Here is an 18,312-nt window from a genome sequence, read left to right as displayed (position 1 = left end):
GTGTTTAGTTTTCTGAGAAATCCCCATACTGTTTTCCCCAGTGGCTGCACCATTTCATATTCCCATCAGTAATGCATGAGGAGTCCAGTTTGTCCACATCACCTATATTACATTTTATAAGTAATAAAATAAATATATATATATATTTTTGTAGAGACAGAGTCTCACTTTATGGCCCTCGGTAGAGTGCCGTAGCATCACACAGCTCACAGCAACCTCCAACTCCTGGGCTTAAGCGATTCTCCTGCCTCAGCCTCCCGAGTAGCTGGGACTACAGGCGCCCACCGCAACGCCAGGCTATTTTTTGGTTGCAGTTCAGCCGGGCCGGGCATGAACCCGCCACCCTCGGTATATGGGACCGGCGCCTTAACGACTGAGCCACAGGCGCCTCCCAGTAATAAAATATTTTTAAAGGAAAAGTCTTTTTGTGGTACTACTTGTAAGAGCAGTATTTTTCCCACCTTTTGAATAAGAGGACAAATTTTCCTTTTACATGGGACTCCACAAATTATGTAACTGGCCTTTTCTATTAGAATGGCAAAAATTAAAACACTGACTACAAAAAATGTTGTCAAGATGTGGATTCTCTGGAATTTTCATACATGTGTATTTGGTGGGAGAAAAAAATGCTACAACCATTTGCAAATTGCTCTGGCATTTCCAATAAAAGTTAAATATACATTTACCCTAGGACCCAAGGGAAAGATAAACACACACAAAAGACTCTATTATCATGAATGAAGAAAAAATTAATTTGAGAACTATTTGAGAGGGAGAATCCTAGGAATGGTGCTAAATCCATTAAGGGGTGAATAAGGGGTGAAAGAAAGATGAAAGGGTGAAGATAGGATGGTTCCATATTTTTTGTTTGGGTTTTGAGCAGATGGATGAGGACACCACCATTGTGAATAGTGAACACAGAGCCATTAGAAAGGTGGGGACAAGGAATTTGGTTTTGAACATTTTGAATTGGAGATCTATTTCCCTCTAGTAATTGTAGTTCATATTCTGGCTATCTTCCTCTTTCACTCCCACGTGGATGGCTTACTTTTATCATTTATTTTCCACATACAAGAACATTATTTAAGTGTAGCCTCTATTGTATGCCTGCACTATATGACCAATCTCACAGACCTCTGTCTGCCTAGCCCTCTGCCTGTTCCACCCAGACGCCTGACTACAATTCCAACTACAGGCTTTGGACTGCTGGTTCACATCAAGTCATGGGACATGTAAACATTCAAATATTTTTCTTGCTTTGTTCTTCTTTATGACAGATGCACTAACTTAGCAGGATCTTGCAAAACAATCAAATTCACTTGTGTCTTTCCTACCCAAAGTTTGTACAGTATTATTCTGCATAATAATGTCTATTATTGATTTGTAGACATATAGACCAAAAACTTAAATAACAAATGGATAATGTCTTCTGACCTAGTTCTGGAAAGCAGAAGCATTACGGTTTACAACCCAGGAAAGAAGTTTGGGGGTGATACTGATCAACAAGTGACTTTTCCAGTTCAGTGCAGTTTTTGGTCTTTTGTTGATATGGATTCATCTTCAAGGAGAAATGCACAGAAAACCAACACTCTAATTGGTCAGATGGTAGGGTATATGTATGTTTTATTATTAGAATGTTTTCCAGGGTATTTTGTCACACATTTTAATACGTCTTCTTAGTGTTCTTGTTATCAACCCATTTCTATACTTTATTGGGCAAATAACTAAATGGTGACTCAATTGTATAAAAATTATAATGTTTTTTAGTTATGTAGATCAGGTATCTGCTCAACAGAAATTACTACTTGAATAAATAGAGAGTCTTTAAGGAATGATGTGTAAGAAAATACTCAATGAAGGTTTTTAAAAAGCCAGTCACCACAAAGTTCCCAGACTATAGGTAAATTGCTTTAAATTATCATTAATTAAACACAATAATTAATAATAATTATTATTATATTAAGTTATATATGATGATTAATTTCTAATTATTTCCAAGTTGTGAAAGTGCCAAAGTTGAATGTTTTCTTCTTATCTTTTCGTTTGATGTAGGATCGTAGTTTGATTCCAGCTAACCTTGTGGAGGCATTTGGATTATTGATGAACTGCAATGAATCATCTCCTTGCCACCCACTTCTTCCTGTTGTGCCACATACTTTCAAGAAAGCCATTGATCCTGAAAGACTGCTTTATGTTGCTTCTAAACAGTTCACAGCTGAAGATTTTCAAAAGGTAAAGGTTACTGAGAATGCCAATGCTAATATTTCTCAGTTTAAATAAAAGTCCTGTTAAGCATTTGATTTTCTTTATTAGGGTTCTTTTATTCCAACTTGCTTTCAGCTTTTAAACATTTTAAGGACATTGTTCAGAAATTATTTAGGGTTATGATTAAATACACGACTGGTAAAATGCTGAGTTTATTCACTGTCCAAATCACCATAGCTTAAAGAATCTCAATGAAAAAAACAAAATAGAATATGTCTATGGAAAATTCTGATAGACTTTATAAGTATATAGTTATTTACATTTTCTAGCCTGTTCAAAAGAATTTCCCTTATATGAATACCTTCAGAGTTCTAACTAAAAAAAAATTTTTTTTAAAATAAACAAGAAATAAAGAGAACTATGAAACTCTAAGAAAAGAAATAGCTGAAAATGTTAACAAATGGAAAAACATACCATGCTCATGGCTAGGAAGAATCAACATTATCAAAATGTCCATACTACCCAAAGCAATATATACTTTCAACGCACTCCCTATTAAAGCTCCACTGTCATATTTTAACGATCTTGAAAAAACATTACTTCGTTTTATATGGAATCAGAAAAAACCTCGAATAGCCAAGACATTACTCAGAAATAAAAACAAAACAGGAGGAATCACACTACCAGACCTCAGACTTTACTACAAATCGATAGTGATCAAAACAGCATGGTATTGGCACAAAAACAGAGAAGTAGATATCTGGAATAGAATAGAGAACCAAGAGATGAATCCAGCTACTCACCGCTATTTGATTTTTGACAAGCCAATTAAAAACATTCAGTGGGGAAAAGATACCCTATTTAACAAATGGTGCTGGGTGAACTGGCTGGCAACCTGCAGAAGACTGAAATTAGACCCACACCTTTCACCATTAACTAAGATAGACTCTCATTGGATTAAAGATTTAAACTTAAGACATGAAACTATAAAAATACTAGAGGAGAATGCAGGGAAAACCCTTGAAGAAATTGGTCTGGGTGAGTATTTCATGAGGAGAACCCCCCGGGCAATTGAAGCAGCTTCAAAAATACACTACTGGGACTTGATCAAACTAAAAAGCTTCTGCACAGCTAAGAACACAATAAGCAGAGCAAGCAGACAGCCCTCAGAATGGGAGAAGATATTTGCAGGGTATAACTCTGACAAAGGTTTAATAACCAGAATCCACAGAGAACTCAAACGCATCAGCAAGAAAAAAACAAGGGATCCCATCGCAGGCTGGGCAAGGGATTTGAAGAGAAACTTCTCTGAAGAAGACTGGCGCACGGCCTTCAGACATATGAAAAAATGCTCATCATCTTTAATCATCAGAGAAATGCAAATCAAAACTACTTTGAGATATCATCTAACTCCAATGAGACTAGCCTATATCACAAAATCTCAAGACCAGAGATGTTGGCGTGGATGCGGAGAAAAGGGAACACTTCTGCACTGCTGGTGGGAATGCAAATTAATACATTCCTTTTGGAGGGATATATGGAGAACACTCAGAGATCTAAAAATAGATCTGCCATTCAATCCTGTAATTCCTCTGCTGGGCATATACCCAGAAGACCAAAAATCACAACATAACAAAGATATTTGTACCAGAATGTTTATTGCAGCCCAATTCATAATTGCTAAGTCATGGAAAAAGCCGAAGTGCCCATCGATCCACGAATGGATTAATAAATTGTGGTATATGTATACCATGGAATACTATGCAGCCTTAAAGAAAGATGGAGACTTTACCTCTTTCATGTTTACATGGATGGAGCTGGAACATATTCTTCTTAGTAAAGTATCCCAAGAATGGAAGAAAAAATATCCAATGTACACAGCCCTACTATGAAACTAATTTGGGACTCTCACATGAAAGCTATAACCCAACTACAACTTAACAATAGGGGGAAGTGGGAAAGGCGGGGGTGGGTAGAGGGAGGGGAATCGGTGGGATCACACCTGTGGTGCATATTACAGGGGTATTTGCGAAACTTGGTAAATGTAGAATATAAATGTTTTGGCACAGTAACTGAGATAACGCCGGAAAGGCTATGTTAACCACTGGGATAAAAATGTGTCAAATGGTTTATGAAGTGAGTGTATGATGCCCCATAATCATATCATTGTATACACTTATGATTTAATAAAAAAATTAAAAAAAAAATAAAATAAAATAAACAAGAAAATAAATAATTAAATAAAAATAAATTTAATAATAATTCTGATAGCCATTAAAGGTGCTCAATTATTTATAACTGAAACCCTTTTAATATTGAGAAATCTGTCCATAGTAGAGTAGACTATCTGGGTATGATAGATAAAAGCCAGAGGATATTGGAAAGTGGAAGTCCATGGATCGTTAAAAAGTTGTTTTCATACCCACCTTCTTGATAAGCATATTGTTTGAGTAAAAAGGTTGAAAGGTGGGTGAACTTAAAAAATGAACTATGAGCATTGTTTATTCATATAGGTTAGAATAGAAAAAGAATAGTATACAGTATAATAAGGTTTTAGTTTTGTGTTTGCTTTTTAGTGTGTAAGAAAAAAGCAGTCTCTAGAAATTAGGGTACTAATTATAAATAAATAATTTATTATGTAAATAACTAATTACCCAGAGAAATTTTTGCCTGTTTTTTCCTAAAAAACAAAGAAACAAAAAACCCATGGATTTATTAACTAGTCAGGTATTTACTGAATAATTAACATATATGAGACTATTTCTGTTCTCTTCTCTTTTTATAGAAATGTAAACTTTCTTCTTTAAATGTAGGATCATTTTATTGAAATTTTAAAAAGATACATGAAACTTTTAAGGAGCAATTAAAGTGTTAATCTGAGTAGTACTGAAAGGAAGATATGAAGGTAGAATGTAAACTTTGGGAAGACTTCATGGAAGAGGTGGGACTTTGTGCTTTAAGAAAAGGTAAAATTTTGATGGCAGGAAGGATGGGTGTTCTGAGCAGAATTAACAGTAAGAGCAAAGACATAAAAGTAGAAATTAGTATACATGGAAAACTATGAGAAGACCAGCTCAACTGGAACAAAAGTTGTATTAGAGAGTCAACTTTGGCAAATTTATGATAATCCTTGAAGCAAAACGATTTATAGTTGACTTGTCATAATCTAGAGAGCAGCTGCAGACTTCACTAGGCAAGTGAAGTAGTGAAAACGGTTTATCTGGAAGGTAAATCTGTGCATCACACAAATCAGAGTGGATGGCATTTGTTACGGTCTGGACTCTCCAGAAGGCAGACTGAGATAGTTTAGTGTGAAGTGTATTAGCCTTCTATACCTGGGGGCTCAAGGATACCTTCTTTATTCCACCTCAGTCAGACGTAGGCTGTTCTGAGAAGCTGACAGCTGGAAACCTGACAACATTCCCATCATCTTGCTACCAGAGGTTAAAACTTAGAGAGGGCTACTGATAGTATTAATAGTATTACCCAGTTCTGATGGCCTAGAAAGAAGTGTAGAATATAAAGAGAACAAAAAAGCCAGGACATATTCGATCCAGGACATATCCTATCTGGCACATATCTATACACTTTTTTTTTTTTGTAGACACAGAATCTCACTTTATTGCCCTGAGTAGAGTGCTGTGGCCTCACACAGCTCACAGCAACCTCCAACTCCTGGGCTTAGGCAATTCTCCTGCCTCAGCCTCCCGAGTAGGTGGGACTACAGGCGCCCGCCACAACGCCTGGCTATTATTTGGTTGCAGTTTGACCGGGTCCGGGTTTGAACCCGCCACCCTTGGTATATGGGGCCGGCACCCAGCTCACTGAGCCACAGGAGCCGCCCTCTATACACTTTTTTTAAAAGTCATTATTATTATAGTTAATATTTTCCTTGGTTCTATTAGTTTAAAAAGTAGAAAATAACTAGGATAATTTAAAAAATGTCCAGAAAATATGTCACAGAGTAAGGATTTAAGGAACTGGGAATCACTAACTCAGAAAAAAAATATATAAAACTCAGAGAAAACAGCAATAATTATTGTGTTAGAAAATTCTTTTCTAGGGCGGTGCCTGTGGCTCAGTCGGTAAGGCGCCGGCCCCATATACCGAGGTCAGTGGGTTCAAACCGGCCCCAGCTGAATTGCAACCAAAAAAAAAAAAAAAAAAAAAATAGCCAGGCGTTGTGGCAGGCGCCTGTAGTCCCAGCTTCTCGGGAGGCTGAGGCAAGAGAATCGCTTAAGCCCAGGAGTTGGAGGTTGCTGTGAGCTGTGTGATGCCACGGCACTCTACCAAGGGCCATAAAGTGAGACTCTGTCTCTATAAAAAAAAAAAAAAGACAATTATTTTCTACTCAAATCTTACTAAATCTCCAAGGCCCACCTTCATAGCACTGAACACAATACCTGCCATCTTTCCAAATATTCAGGTACGTGTTCTGTAAAAGGAAGGAAAGGAAGTAAGGAGGGCAAGTAGCTCCAGGGCCAAGGAGAGAAAGTTATAAGGAAATAAACCTTTCAAGAATTAAAGCTGTTCGAAAGGGAAAGCTTCTGAGAGAGGTGAGTCTTTCTCCCACTGGAGGCAAAGACATTGCTAAGTCATTCAAATACATGGCAAAGAACATTTCTGCACTGAGAAGGAAGAGGTTATTCCGGGTAAACTTTTATATTCTTTACAAGTATGAGACTATGATTTAAAGTACTTGGTGACTTTGGGATGGCCCCAGGTATTTACTCAATTGAATGTAAATAAAATCTGAAAACTTTCAAAAATAAAATGCCAGTATACTTTTGATTTTTGTCATATCGATTCTATAATAAATCCTTAGTCTCTTGGATGTTTTACACTTTTAATTTAGCGACTGGATTTTGCAAAGAATTTGAATGTGGAATTCAGCTCAGAAGCAGAAAGAATGATTGATGGCTATTATCTAGCAAGTCGAAGAATTAGAACAGATTCTGTATATGGATCAAAACTGTCAGCATCTGCATTAAAATATTTGTAAGTATTCAAGATTTTTAAAGCCAATATTGACTTTTAATCGATGCACTGCATTTATTTATCTATTTCACTTGTTTCTGTTTGCTTGATTGCTGGTTTGCTGGTTTATAATTTACCTTGTTCCAAAGAACGTAAGGTGACTTAATAATTCCTTTTGTCATTACACATATATGGTTGTATCATTTTAACTTCCAATAATTTTTCTCACTAAATAGATTTTTATTGGATCCTTGTATGAAATGTGTCTGAAAAAATTGCACTGATTTCAAATGCAAATGACTGGGTTTTTTAAATAAACGTGACTGTTTATATTCCAGGTTTCTTTTTTTTTTTTTTTTTTGCAGTTTTTGGTCGGGGCTGGGTTTGAACCCGCTACCTCCGGAATATGGGGCCAGCGCCCTGCTCTTTTGAGCTACAGGCATTGCCCTATATTCCAGGTATTTTGTATTTGAGCCTAGAAAAAAATTCTTAAATTTCTTATTCTGTGTACTTCTAAAAACATTAATAGACTCATCTATTTTTGTTCCTTTAAAATGTTTTAAAGGCTGGGCACCGTGGCTCACGCCTGTAATCTCAGAACTCGGGGAGGCCGAAGCAGGTGGATTGCTTGAGCTCACAGAGTTCAAGACCAGGCTGACCAAGAAGGAGACCCCCATCTGAACAAAAGTAAAGAAATAGCTGGGCGTTGTGGCAGGCACCTATAGTCCCAGCTAGTTGGGAGGCTAAGACAAGAGAATCGCTTGTGCCCAAGAGTTTGAGGTTGCTGTGAGCTATGATGCCACAGTTCTCTACCAGGAGCAAGAAAGCGAGACTCTGTCTCAAAAAAATAAATAAAAATAAAAGTAAATTAAAAAAATAAAAATTTGGCTCAGCGCTCGTAGCACAGTGGTTACGGCACCAGCCACATACTCTGAGGCTGATGGGTTCAAACCCGGCCCAGACCAGCTAAACAACAATGACAACTACAACAAAAAAATAGTCCTGTGTTGTGGCGGGTACCTGTTGGCCCAGATCCTTGGGAGGCTGAAGCAAAAGAATCACTTACGCCCAAGAATTTGAGGTGGCTGTGAACTGTTACACCATGACACTCTACCAAGGGCAATGTAGTAAGACTCTGTCTCCCAAAAAGACAGGTTTTTAAAAATAATTATTATAAAAGAAAGTGAACAATGTAAAAGTCTACAAAGTCAGACAATTAAGTTTGCAAACTTATGCTAGAAATAGTGCTACATCCTTCATTACTGTGTTATCATGGTCACCTTTGAAGTACTCCGCTTGGGAAGCTACACACTGACACTCGTGCCTAGTCTACCCTTCAAAGCACTTAGGATGAGTTCTTGAACTTAATTGTCAGATGACCTATGACAACAGTTCTGATAGCCATTTCAGAAAAAAAGTGCCAAAAGATCTAAACGTATATAAGCATGTAAGTGTGTAGATATATAAATATATAGTTGTTGTTGTTGTTGTGTTTGAGATAGAGTCTCAGTTTGTTGCCCTTGGTAGAGTGCCACGGAATCGTATAGCTCACAGCAATCTCCAAACTCTTGGGCTCAAGCAATCTTCTTGTCTCAACCTCCTGCAAACCTGGGACTATAGGTGCCCACCAAAATACTGGCTGGTTTTTCTTTTTTAAAAATTTTTAGTAGAGATGAGGTCTCACTCTTGCTAAGGCTGGTCTCGAATTCCTCAGCTCAAGCAACGACTGCCCGCCTTAGCCTCCCAGAGTGCTAAAATTACAGGCATGAGCCACCATGCCTGCCATATATTTTTTCATATGAATAGATATACCCTTTCTGCCCAGATGGAATCATGCATGCCTGTAAAGAATTATCTTATTCTGTTTTAATAGCTGCATCACAGCTTCACTGTTGTTATGATGTCTCTGTAGCATAAGTTAAACAGTTCTCTATTGATAGGTTATTACTTCATATGATATAGTATTAAAGTATATTCTCAAACAAATTATGAAGTAGGACCAGGAGTAAAATAATCCATTAAATAAATATATACTATATCTTGTTAGAACTGCAATATAAAATAAGACAGATGAAGCAGTGGCAGGAAATGCCAGTATAGGCCTATAAGAGATAGACACATTTTGTTGATTTGTCCAACTATGCATCTATCTTGGTAGAGCTGAAAAATGCTAAAGAGAAACCAAGGTAGAAATCAACTCTTTGATAAAGGTTTTAAAATGGGGCTGGGTGTAGAAGTGCACACCAGCTCTTTGGGAGGCTGATGCAGGACGATCTTGTTGAGGCCAGGAGTTCGACCAGCCTAAGCAACAGAGGGAGGCACTATCTCTACAAAAAAATACAAGAAACCCCTCCAAAAAACAAACAAAAAACCCCCACCAAAGCTAGGCATAGTGGCTCTGCACCTGTAATCCCAGCTGCTTAAGAGACTGAGGCAGAAGGATCACTTGAGCACAGGAGTTTGAGGTTGCAGTGAGCTATAATTATGCCATTGCACTCTAGCCTGGGGAACAGACCAAGAATTTGTCTCAAAAATAATTTTTTAAATTTAAAAATGGTAAACAGAATTATATAATTCTTTCTATTTTCTGAGGTAATGTTTAAAATACTCAGATCAAATTGTACTGCTTAAAAGCTTCGAAAGGTCCAGGCATAGTGGCTCATGGATGTAATCCTAGCAATCTGGGAGTCCAAGGCAGTTAGACCACTTGAGTTCAGGAGTTAGAGACCACCCTGTGTAAGAATGAGACTGCATAGCCGGGTGTTGTGGCGGGCACCTGTAGTCCCAGCTACTTGGGAGGCTGAGGCAAGAGAATCGCTTAAGCCCAGGAGTTCGAGGTTGCTGTGAGCTGTGTGATGCCATGGCACTCTACCGAGGGCAATAAAGTGAAACTCTGTCTCTACAAAAAAAAAAAAAAAAAAAAGAATGAGACTGCATCTCTACTAAAAATAGAAAAACTAGCCAAGTGTTATGACAGGTACCTGTAGTCCCAGGTACTTGAGAGGCTGAAACAAGAGGATTGCTTGAGCTCAAGAGTTTGAGGTTGATGTGAGCCAGGAGGTCATGGCAGTCTACCCAGTGCACAGACTAAGACTCTGTCTCAAAAATAAATAAATAAATAAATAAAAGCTTTGAGGGTCCTATTTTCTCCTAATGATTTTTCTCTACAGTAAAAAAAAATTTAATCTCTCATAGACTCAGTTTCTATATGATTATATTTATTCAAGAATAAAACAAAGTTTACAGGCATAGTAGCTCACATTATAATCCTAGTGACTCCTGGGTCTAAGGGAGAAGGATTGCTTGAAGCCAGGGGTTCAACACCAGCTTGGGCACATAGCAAGACCCTGTCTCTAAAAAAAAAGAAAAATTGGGCGGCGCCTGTGGCTCAGCGGGTAGGGCGCCGGCCCCATATGCCGCGGGTGGTGGGTTCAAACCTGGCCCCGGCCAAACTGCAACCAAAAAATAGCCGGGTGTTGTGGCGGGTGCCTGTAATCCCAGCTACTTGGGAGGCTGAGGCAAGAGAATCGCCTAAGCCCAGGAGTTGGAGGTTGCTGTGAGCTGTGTGAGGCCACGGCACTCTACCAAAGGCAATAAAGTGAGACTCTGTCTCTACAAAAAAAAAAAGAACAATTAGCTATGCACACACGTATAGTCCAGGTACTCAGGAGAATTGCTTGAGCACAGGAGTTTGAGGATGCTGTGAGCTATAATTACATCATTGCACCCAGTCTAGATGACAGAGAGAGACTCTGTCTCTAAAAAAATTAAATAGGCTCAGTGCCGGTAGCTCAGTGAGTAGGGCACTGGCCACATACACTGAGGCTGGCAGGTTCGAGCCCAGCCCAGGCCTGCTAAACAACAATGACAACTGCAACCAAAAAATAGCCAGGCATTGTGGCGGGCACCTGTAGTACCAGCTACTTGGGAGGCTGAGGCAAGAGAATCACTTAGGCCTAAGAGTTTGAGGTTGCTGTGAGCTGTGATGCCACGGCACTCTACCAAGGGTGACATAGTGAGAGACCCTGTCTAATAAATAAATAAATAAACAGTTAATTTTAATATGTTAACTAGTTTCTCACATTGTGGAAATAAATACTTTGGGTCATTTATGAAATGGCAGCATAAATGAACCATTACCTATAAGAGTCATAAACCTTGAATTTTTCTCCCATTTCTACAGACAGGCATCAAATAATACCATTTTTGCTTTTCTAGAGAAGTAGAGCTAAACAATATTCTCTTTTCCTGAAAGTCTCCATATATGTTCTGTTCTGATCCACATTTTTAGGAGGCATTTGGACTGGGCATGGTAGCTCCTGCCTATAATCCTAGCACTCTTGAGAAGCCAAGGCGGTGGATTGCTTGACTTCAGGAGTTGAAGACCAGCCTGAGCAAGACTGAGACCCATTTCTAAAAAAATACCTGGGCATTGTGGTGGGTACCTATAGTCCCAGTTACTCAGAAAGCTGACGCAAGAGGGTTGCTTGAGCCCAAGAGTTTCAGGTTGCTGTGAGCTATGATGCCATGGCAATCTACCAAGGGTGACAAAGTGAGACTCTGTCTCAAAAAGAAAAAAAAAAAAAAGGAGCTTGGGTGAAGATATCAGGGAGATGATAATCAAATTTGTATTATAAAATGAGCAACATTTTATAATACAGCCTTGAACTTCACAGCCTTGAATTATAATCTTAACCTAAAAAGAAGAAACTTAATACGATAAATGTAAAGTCCTCTATTAGATCCCCAAATTCCCTACTGCATGTAGAACTGTGAATTGATGGGAATGGCTGATGTGGCTTAATATGAAAAGCTATTAAAAGGACTTGAGAATTCATTTTTTTCATATTTCTTAGGAGTAAGTGATGTAATGTGGCTGTTAATAACACTGAAATTTAGGGTTGTCTTAGTAGAATAAATATATAGAATATATATATATGTATAGAAACAAAATTCTAGTTCTGCCTCATCTCTACTGTGATGGTTAAATCACACCTGTGTTACTACACTGAAAAGGAATATTTACCAAATCTAGCCATAAAGAGAGAAGCCAAGATAATGACAAGTTAAAAATTGTGAGTCATGTGCGGTGCCTATGGCTCAAGGAGTAGGGCACCGGCCCCATATACCGGAGGTGGCAGGTTCAAACCCGCCCCTGGCCAAAAAGTACAAAAAAAATGAAAAATAAAAAATATACTCAATATACTAAAGGAACAGTATACTAAAGGAACTCAATATACTGAAGGAACTACAAACATTTACCTTGACGGAAAGAAAACACAGGGCAACTATAAAAGTTATCTTTGAATGTTTGAAGAGCTGTCACATTTAAGAAGTCTCAGAAGGTAGAACAAGATACCAGCAAATGGAAATTGCTGTGAAATTAATTTCAATTTAGACATATATAATCCTGTTTATAGTTAGTTACAGAACTTTCAAATGCCTTTATTTATCCCTATTTTATAGCTGAATTTCAAAAACTCTCATAAATGATTTATACAAAATCACACAGCTAGTAAATTCTAGAGACTCATTCTAGGTTTTTTGATTGCCAAGTCCAGCAGTTGTTCAAGTGTATTACACCTGCCTAATTGATATCTTCAGAGAGAACAAAAGAGTAATCAAACCTGGTTAAAAAATAAAGAACAGGGCAGCGCCTGTAGCTCAGTCGGTAGGGCGCTGGCCCCATATACCGAGGGTGGCGGGTTCAAACCCGGCCCCGGCTGAACTGCAACAAAAAAATAGCCAGGCGTTGTGGCGGGCGCCTGTAGTCCCAGCTACTCGGGAGGCTGAGGCAAGAGAATCGCTTAAGCCCAGGAGTTGGAGGTTGCTGTGAGCTGTGTGATGCCATGGCACTCTACCGAGGGCCATAAAGTGAAACTCTGTCTCTACAAAAAATAAAAATAAAAAAATAATAATAAAGAACAAATTGCCCTATGAAGCAGTGAATGCTAGGAAAGGTTCAAAAGAGACTCCATAGTGAGTATGTGGGATGTTATAGAAGAAATTCAGTTATCTGATGAGAGTTTGAACTTAGAACTCCAAGATTCCTTCTCACACTGAAATTGTGAGATTCAGACAAATGAGGAACTAGAAGAAAATGTTTAAGATTTGTCTATGAGAGACAGATTAATTTTCCGACAGATTAATTTTTTATCTGAACAGAACCTGGGAGAGGAGTGTGAAATGATACATAGAAACCTTGACAGAAACAAGCCCTTTGTTAACAAGCAAGAATACTGGCTGAAAAAAACAAAAAGCATCTTTAAACCACCTATTGCGGCACCTGTGGCTCAAAGGAGTAGGGCGCCGGACCCATATACCAGAGGTGGTGGGTTCAAACCCAGCCTCGGCCAAAAACTGCAAAAAAAAAAAAAGAATACAGGCTTGTTCTGCAACAGTCTATTTAAGTTTGTAGGGAAAAATGCTTTGAAAAGAAACTAAAATTGTTTTTAAGAAAGAATATGCTGATCATTTAGGTGCAGCCAGTGTTCACATAGATCTTGCTTTGTTCCTGCCAAAATATATATTATTATTGTAGTATCAACATATTTTAATTGACATCAATTTTTTTAAGAGTTTCTCTATCTGAAGCCCACGCACGACTGAACTTAAGGAACAAAGTGCTTAAAGAAGATGTACTAATTGCAGCCTTACTATTCGAAACATCTCTTACGTTGAAATATGGTAAAGTATTAAATTGTTAATGATCACTACAAAAAATTTTACCTAAACTTAAATATTTTAGTCGCTTAAAGTGTTACATATATTTTTAAAATACTATTTTAAAGAATAGTAAATCTCAGGAAGGCATGTTTGGATTTAAACACTTGCTAATTGTTTATAGGTAGTATCATCATCTAATATTAAGCTCCATATTATGCATGATTGTTTCCATATTTGAACTTATCCGTTGCTTAAAGAATTCTGGGGGGGTGGGGGAAGTATGCAATACAATATGTTAAATAGTTTTGATTTGTCGTCTTTTTAAAGTAACATGTGCTACATTCTCTGAATTGCCAGTTTTAATGCTATGACTATAGAATTTAAATTATTTGAAATGAATGGCACCTATTATGCTTTTGCTAATAAAAACACAAAAGACCTCTTAAGGTAAAGGTAAGGAGAATTATTCTCTCAAAGGTCTTTGTTGAATTAGATGAGACGTTAATTTAGATTAGAGATACCATTCTTCAAATCAAACTTTGGTACCAACCATGGAACTTAATGCATTAATAGTAGCTTTCTGGGGGCGGCGCCTGTGGCTCAAGGAGTAGGGCGCCGGTCCCATATGCTGGAAGTGGCAGGTTCAAACCCAGCCCCGGCCAAAAACCACACACACAAAAAAGTACTAGCTTTCTGTGTGTATGTGTTTAGGGCTTAAACTTGCTTTAAATTATGTTTATATTTTATTAACTCTTTTACAAAGATACATTAGAACCTTGTTGTATAATTGTCTAAATTAACCATTCTTAACTAAGGATACATAGATGTTTGGTTTCCTAGGGGCTTGTGAATCCCTAACTTATATACAAATTTGTATACTCATATGTGTGTTCCTTATACACTTTTTCCTAGGAAGATAGAACATAAGTTTCATGAAATATGTCATAGAGATTCATAACCCCCAGAAGAGGGTAATTAACATCCTAAACTAGTTTTATTTACCAAAAGAGAAAAACACTGATTCTTATCTAATATGAAATAATAGGAAGGATATATACATAGTCTTAGTTTTAATTTGCTTTATCTTTACATTCTTCTCTTATTCTATACTTCAGATCATATTTCATCAAATCTAAGACACACTATTTTACATATCTTAAAGAAAAAATGCTGCCAATTTTACTATGACATGCTATCAATTGTTAAGACACAAGTAGATTTTAATAAAACAAAAATATGTGACTTTGAATTGAAAAACAAGGTATTATAATATTAAGTACTTCTGCTGAATTGAAAAACAGGTATTATGATATTAAGTGCTCCTGTGGTAGAATATGACTGAATATTTGGTGACTATTTTGTCAAGACTTTCTTGAAGAATTTTAGAAAGAATTTATTGAAGGGGAAAAAAAAAAATTGTGAAGATTTTTTTCCCTTTAGTTACTTCTGTTTTCATAATGAATTTGAGCTAAGTACATTGATTTTTAAGTCTTAAGCAAAGCAATGTTAAGAGCACCTTAACTGCTACTTGAAACATTATTAGGAGAATGATCCCTACCAATGGATATTTCTCTTGGGTGGGTATGAAACTTATATGTGAAGGAGCAGCAGCCTTTATATGAAGTCATCCTTGTTTTTCCTAATGATTATACAGTACCTTGACTATTAGAATTAATTTACCTTCTTTTTACATTTGCATACAATATGTTAAAATGCGGACATACTTCATTTTATTGCACGTCACCTGATTGTACTTTATAGATATTGTGTTTTTTACAAATTGAAGGTTTGTGGCAACCCTGAATCAAGCAAGTCTATTGGTGCCATTTTTCTACAGTATGTGCTCACTTCACATCCTCTGTCACACTTCGGTAATTCTCACAATATTTCAAACTTTTTCTTTCTTTCGTTTTTTTTCGAGACAGTGTCTCATTCTGTCACCCGGGGTAGAGTGTCATGGTGTCATGGCTCACAGCAACCTCAAACTCTCGGGCACAAGTGATCCTCTTGCCTCAGCCTCCTGAGTAACTGGGACTACAGGTGCCTGCCCCAAAGCCCAGCTGGTTTTAGAGATGGGGTTTCACTCTGGTTCAGGCTGGCCTTAAACTTCTGAGCTCAGGCAATCCACCCACCTTGGCCTTCCAGAGTACTAGGATTACAGGTATGAACCACTATGCCCAGCTTCAAACTTTTCCATGATTACTGTATCTGTTATGATGGTTTATGTTTAGTGATCTTTGATATTACTATTTTCATTGTTTGGGGGCACAACCAACTGTGTTCATATAACATACCAAACTTACTATTATTAATATTATCATTGTTATTTTGAGGAAGAGTCTCACTCTGTTGCCCAGGCTAGAATGCTGTGGTGTCAGCTTAGCTTACAACAACCTCAAATTCCTGAGTTCAAGCAATCCTCTTGCCTTAGTCTCCTGAGTAGGTTGCATTAATTTTTCTATTTTTATTGTTTATTTATTTTTTCTTGACTAGGGAACCCCTGAATTTTTCTGTTTTTAGTAGAGACAGGGTCTCACTCTTGCTCAGGTGGTCTCAAACTCCTGAGCTCAGATCCTTCTGCCTCAGCTTCCCAGAGTGCTAGGATTTAGGCATCGGCCACTGTGCCCAGCCTAACACAGAGAACTGAATCAATAATGTTGTGTAAGTTCTGACTGCCACCCCCTGCTGGCCATTCCCTTCCCTCTCTCCATCTCTTCAGGCCTCTATATTCCCTGAGACAAAACAATACTGAAATAAGGCCAATTAATAACCCTACAATGGCCTATAAATGTTCAAGTGAAAGGAAGAATTAAGTATTTCTCACTTTTTTTTTATTAAATCATAGCTGTGTACATTAATGCAATCATGGGGTACAATGTGCTGGTATATTTCTCACTTTAAATCAAAAACTAGAGATTGTTAAGCTTAGGGGGAAGTCATACCAAAAACAGACATAGGTCAAAAGCTATCTTTTTGCCTTAAATAATTATCTGAGTTGTCAATACAAAGCTAAGCAACCTTATTGCTGATATGGAGAAAGCTTTATTTTGTGGATAGAATATCAAACTGACCACAACATTCCCTTAAGCCAAAATTGAATGCAGAGCAAGCCAGGCCTTAACTCTCTTCAAGTCTATGAAGGCTGAGAAAGGTAAGGAAGCTGCAAAAGGAATGTTTGGTTGGTTTATGAGGCTGAAAAATGAAGTTTCACCCTGAAAATGCAAGGTGAAGCATCGGGTGCTGATGGAGATGCTGCAGCAAGTTATCCAGAAGATCTAGCTAAGAACATTGATGAAAGTGGGTACACAAACTAAAGACTTTTCCATGCAGATGAAACAAACAGCCTTTTACTGGAAGATGAGGCCATCTAAGACTTTCATAGGTAGAACGGAGAAGTCAATGCCAGGATCAAAGTTTCAAAGGACAGGTTGACTTTCTTGTTAGGGCCTACTTAATGCGTCTGGTGACTTTCAGTTGAAGCCAAGGCTCATTTTTAATTTCAAAAATTCTAGGTCCCTTAAGAATCATGCTAGATCTACTCTGCCCATTCTGTATGAATGGAAGACCAAAGTTGGGATGACAACTGATCTGTTTACAGCACAGTTTATTGAATATTTGAAGCCCATCGTTGAGACCTACTGCTCAGAAAAAAAAGATTCCTTTCAAAAGATTACTGCTCATTGATGATGCCCCTACCCAAGAGCTCTGGTGGAGATGTACAAAGAAACAAATATTATTTTAAAACCTGCTAACACAAGATCCACTCTGTAGCCCTTAGATCAAGGAGCAACTTTGACTTTCAAGTTTTATTATTTGACCAGCTGTGGTGGCTCATGTCTGTAATCCTAGCACTCTGGGAGGCCAACACATGTGGATCACTTGAGCTCAGGAGTTTGAGACCAGCCTGAGCATGAGCAAGACCTTGTCTCCACTAAAAATAGAAAAATTAGCTGAATGTGGTGGCACATGCCTATCATCCCAGCTACTCAGGAGACTGAGGCAAGAGGATTGCTTAACCCCAGGAGTTTGAGGTTGCTGTGAGCTATGATGTCATCGCACTCGACCCAGGGTGACAGAGTAAGATTTTGTCTCAAATAATAATAATAATGATAATAATTTTTTAAAAGTCTTATTAGTTAAGAAAAATATTTTGTAAGTCATCCATGAGGGTTGAAATAAACTTCTTTCAAATTCTCCCGATGTGGATATTTTGACCTCTCAAAATGAATCATGAATATTCTTTTCTTTTGTGAGACACAGCCTCAAGCTGTCACCCTGAGTAGAGTGCCGTGGCATCACAGCTCATAGCAACCTCCATCCCCTGGGCTGAAGCAATTCTCCTGCCTCTGCCTCCGAAGTAGCTGGGACTACAGGCTCCCACCACAATGCCCAGCTATTTTGTGGTTGCAGCCGCCATTGTTGTTTGGCGGGCCCAGGCTGGATTCGAAACCAACAGCTCAGGTG

At 38.0% G+C, this 18,312-nt stretch overlaps 1 protein-coding gene across 1 annotated transcript in view; it reads left to right on the top strand.

The window, feature by feature from the left end:
• LOC128563352 (minichromosome maintenance domain-containing protein 2-like) overlaps positions 1-7,207 on the top strand; it is a 34,285-nt gene extending 27,078 nt beyond the window's left edge. Inside the window, exons 9-10 of the mRNA XM_053558663.1 lie at positions 2,053-2,232; positions 7,061-7,207. Of these exons, the coding sequence (XP_053414638.1) occupies positions 2,053-2,232; positions 7,061-7,207 (327 nt within the window). The remainder of the gene's footprint in view (positions 1-2,052; positions 2,233-7,060) is intronic.
• The last annotated feature ends 11,105 nt before the right edge of the window (positions 7,208-18,312 follow it).

Source organism: Nycticebus coucang, chromosome 13, assembly GCF_027406575.1.
Source record: "Nycticebus coucang isolate mNycCou1 chromosome 13, mNycCou1.pri, whole genome shotgun sequence".
Lineage (NCBI taxonomy): Eukaryota > Metazoa > Chordata > Mammalia > Primates > Lorisidae > Nycticebus > Nycticebus coucang.
Note: the sequence above shows the minus strand (reverse complement) of the source record. Positions and strands in the feature narration are given on the sequence as shown.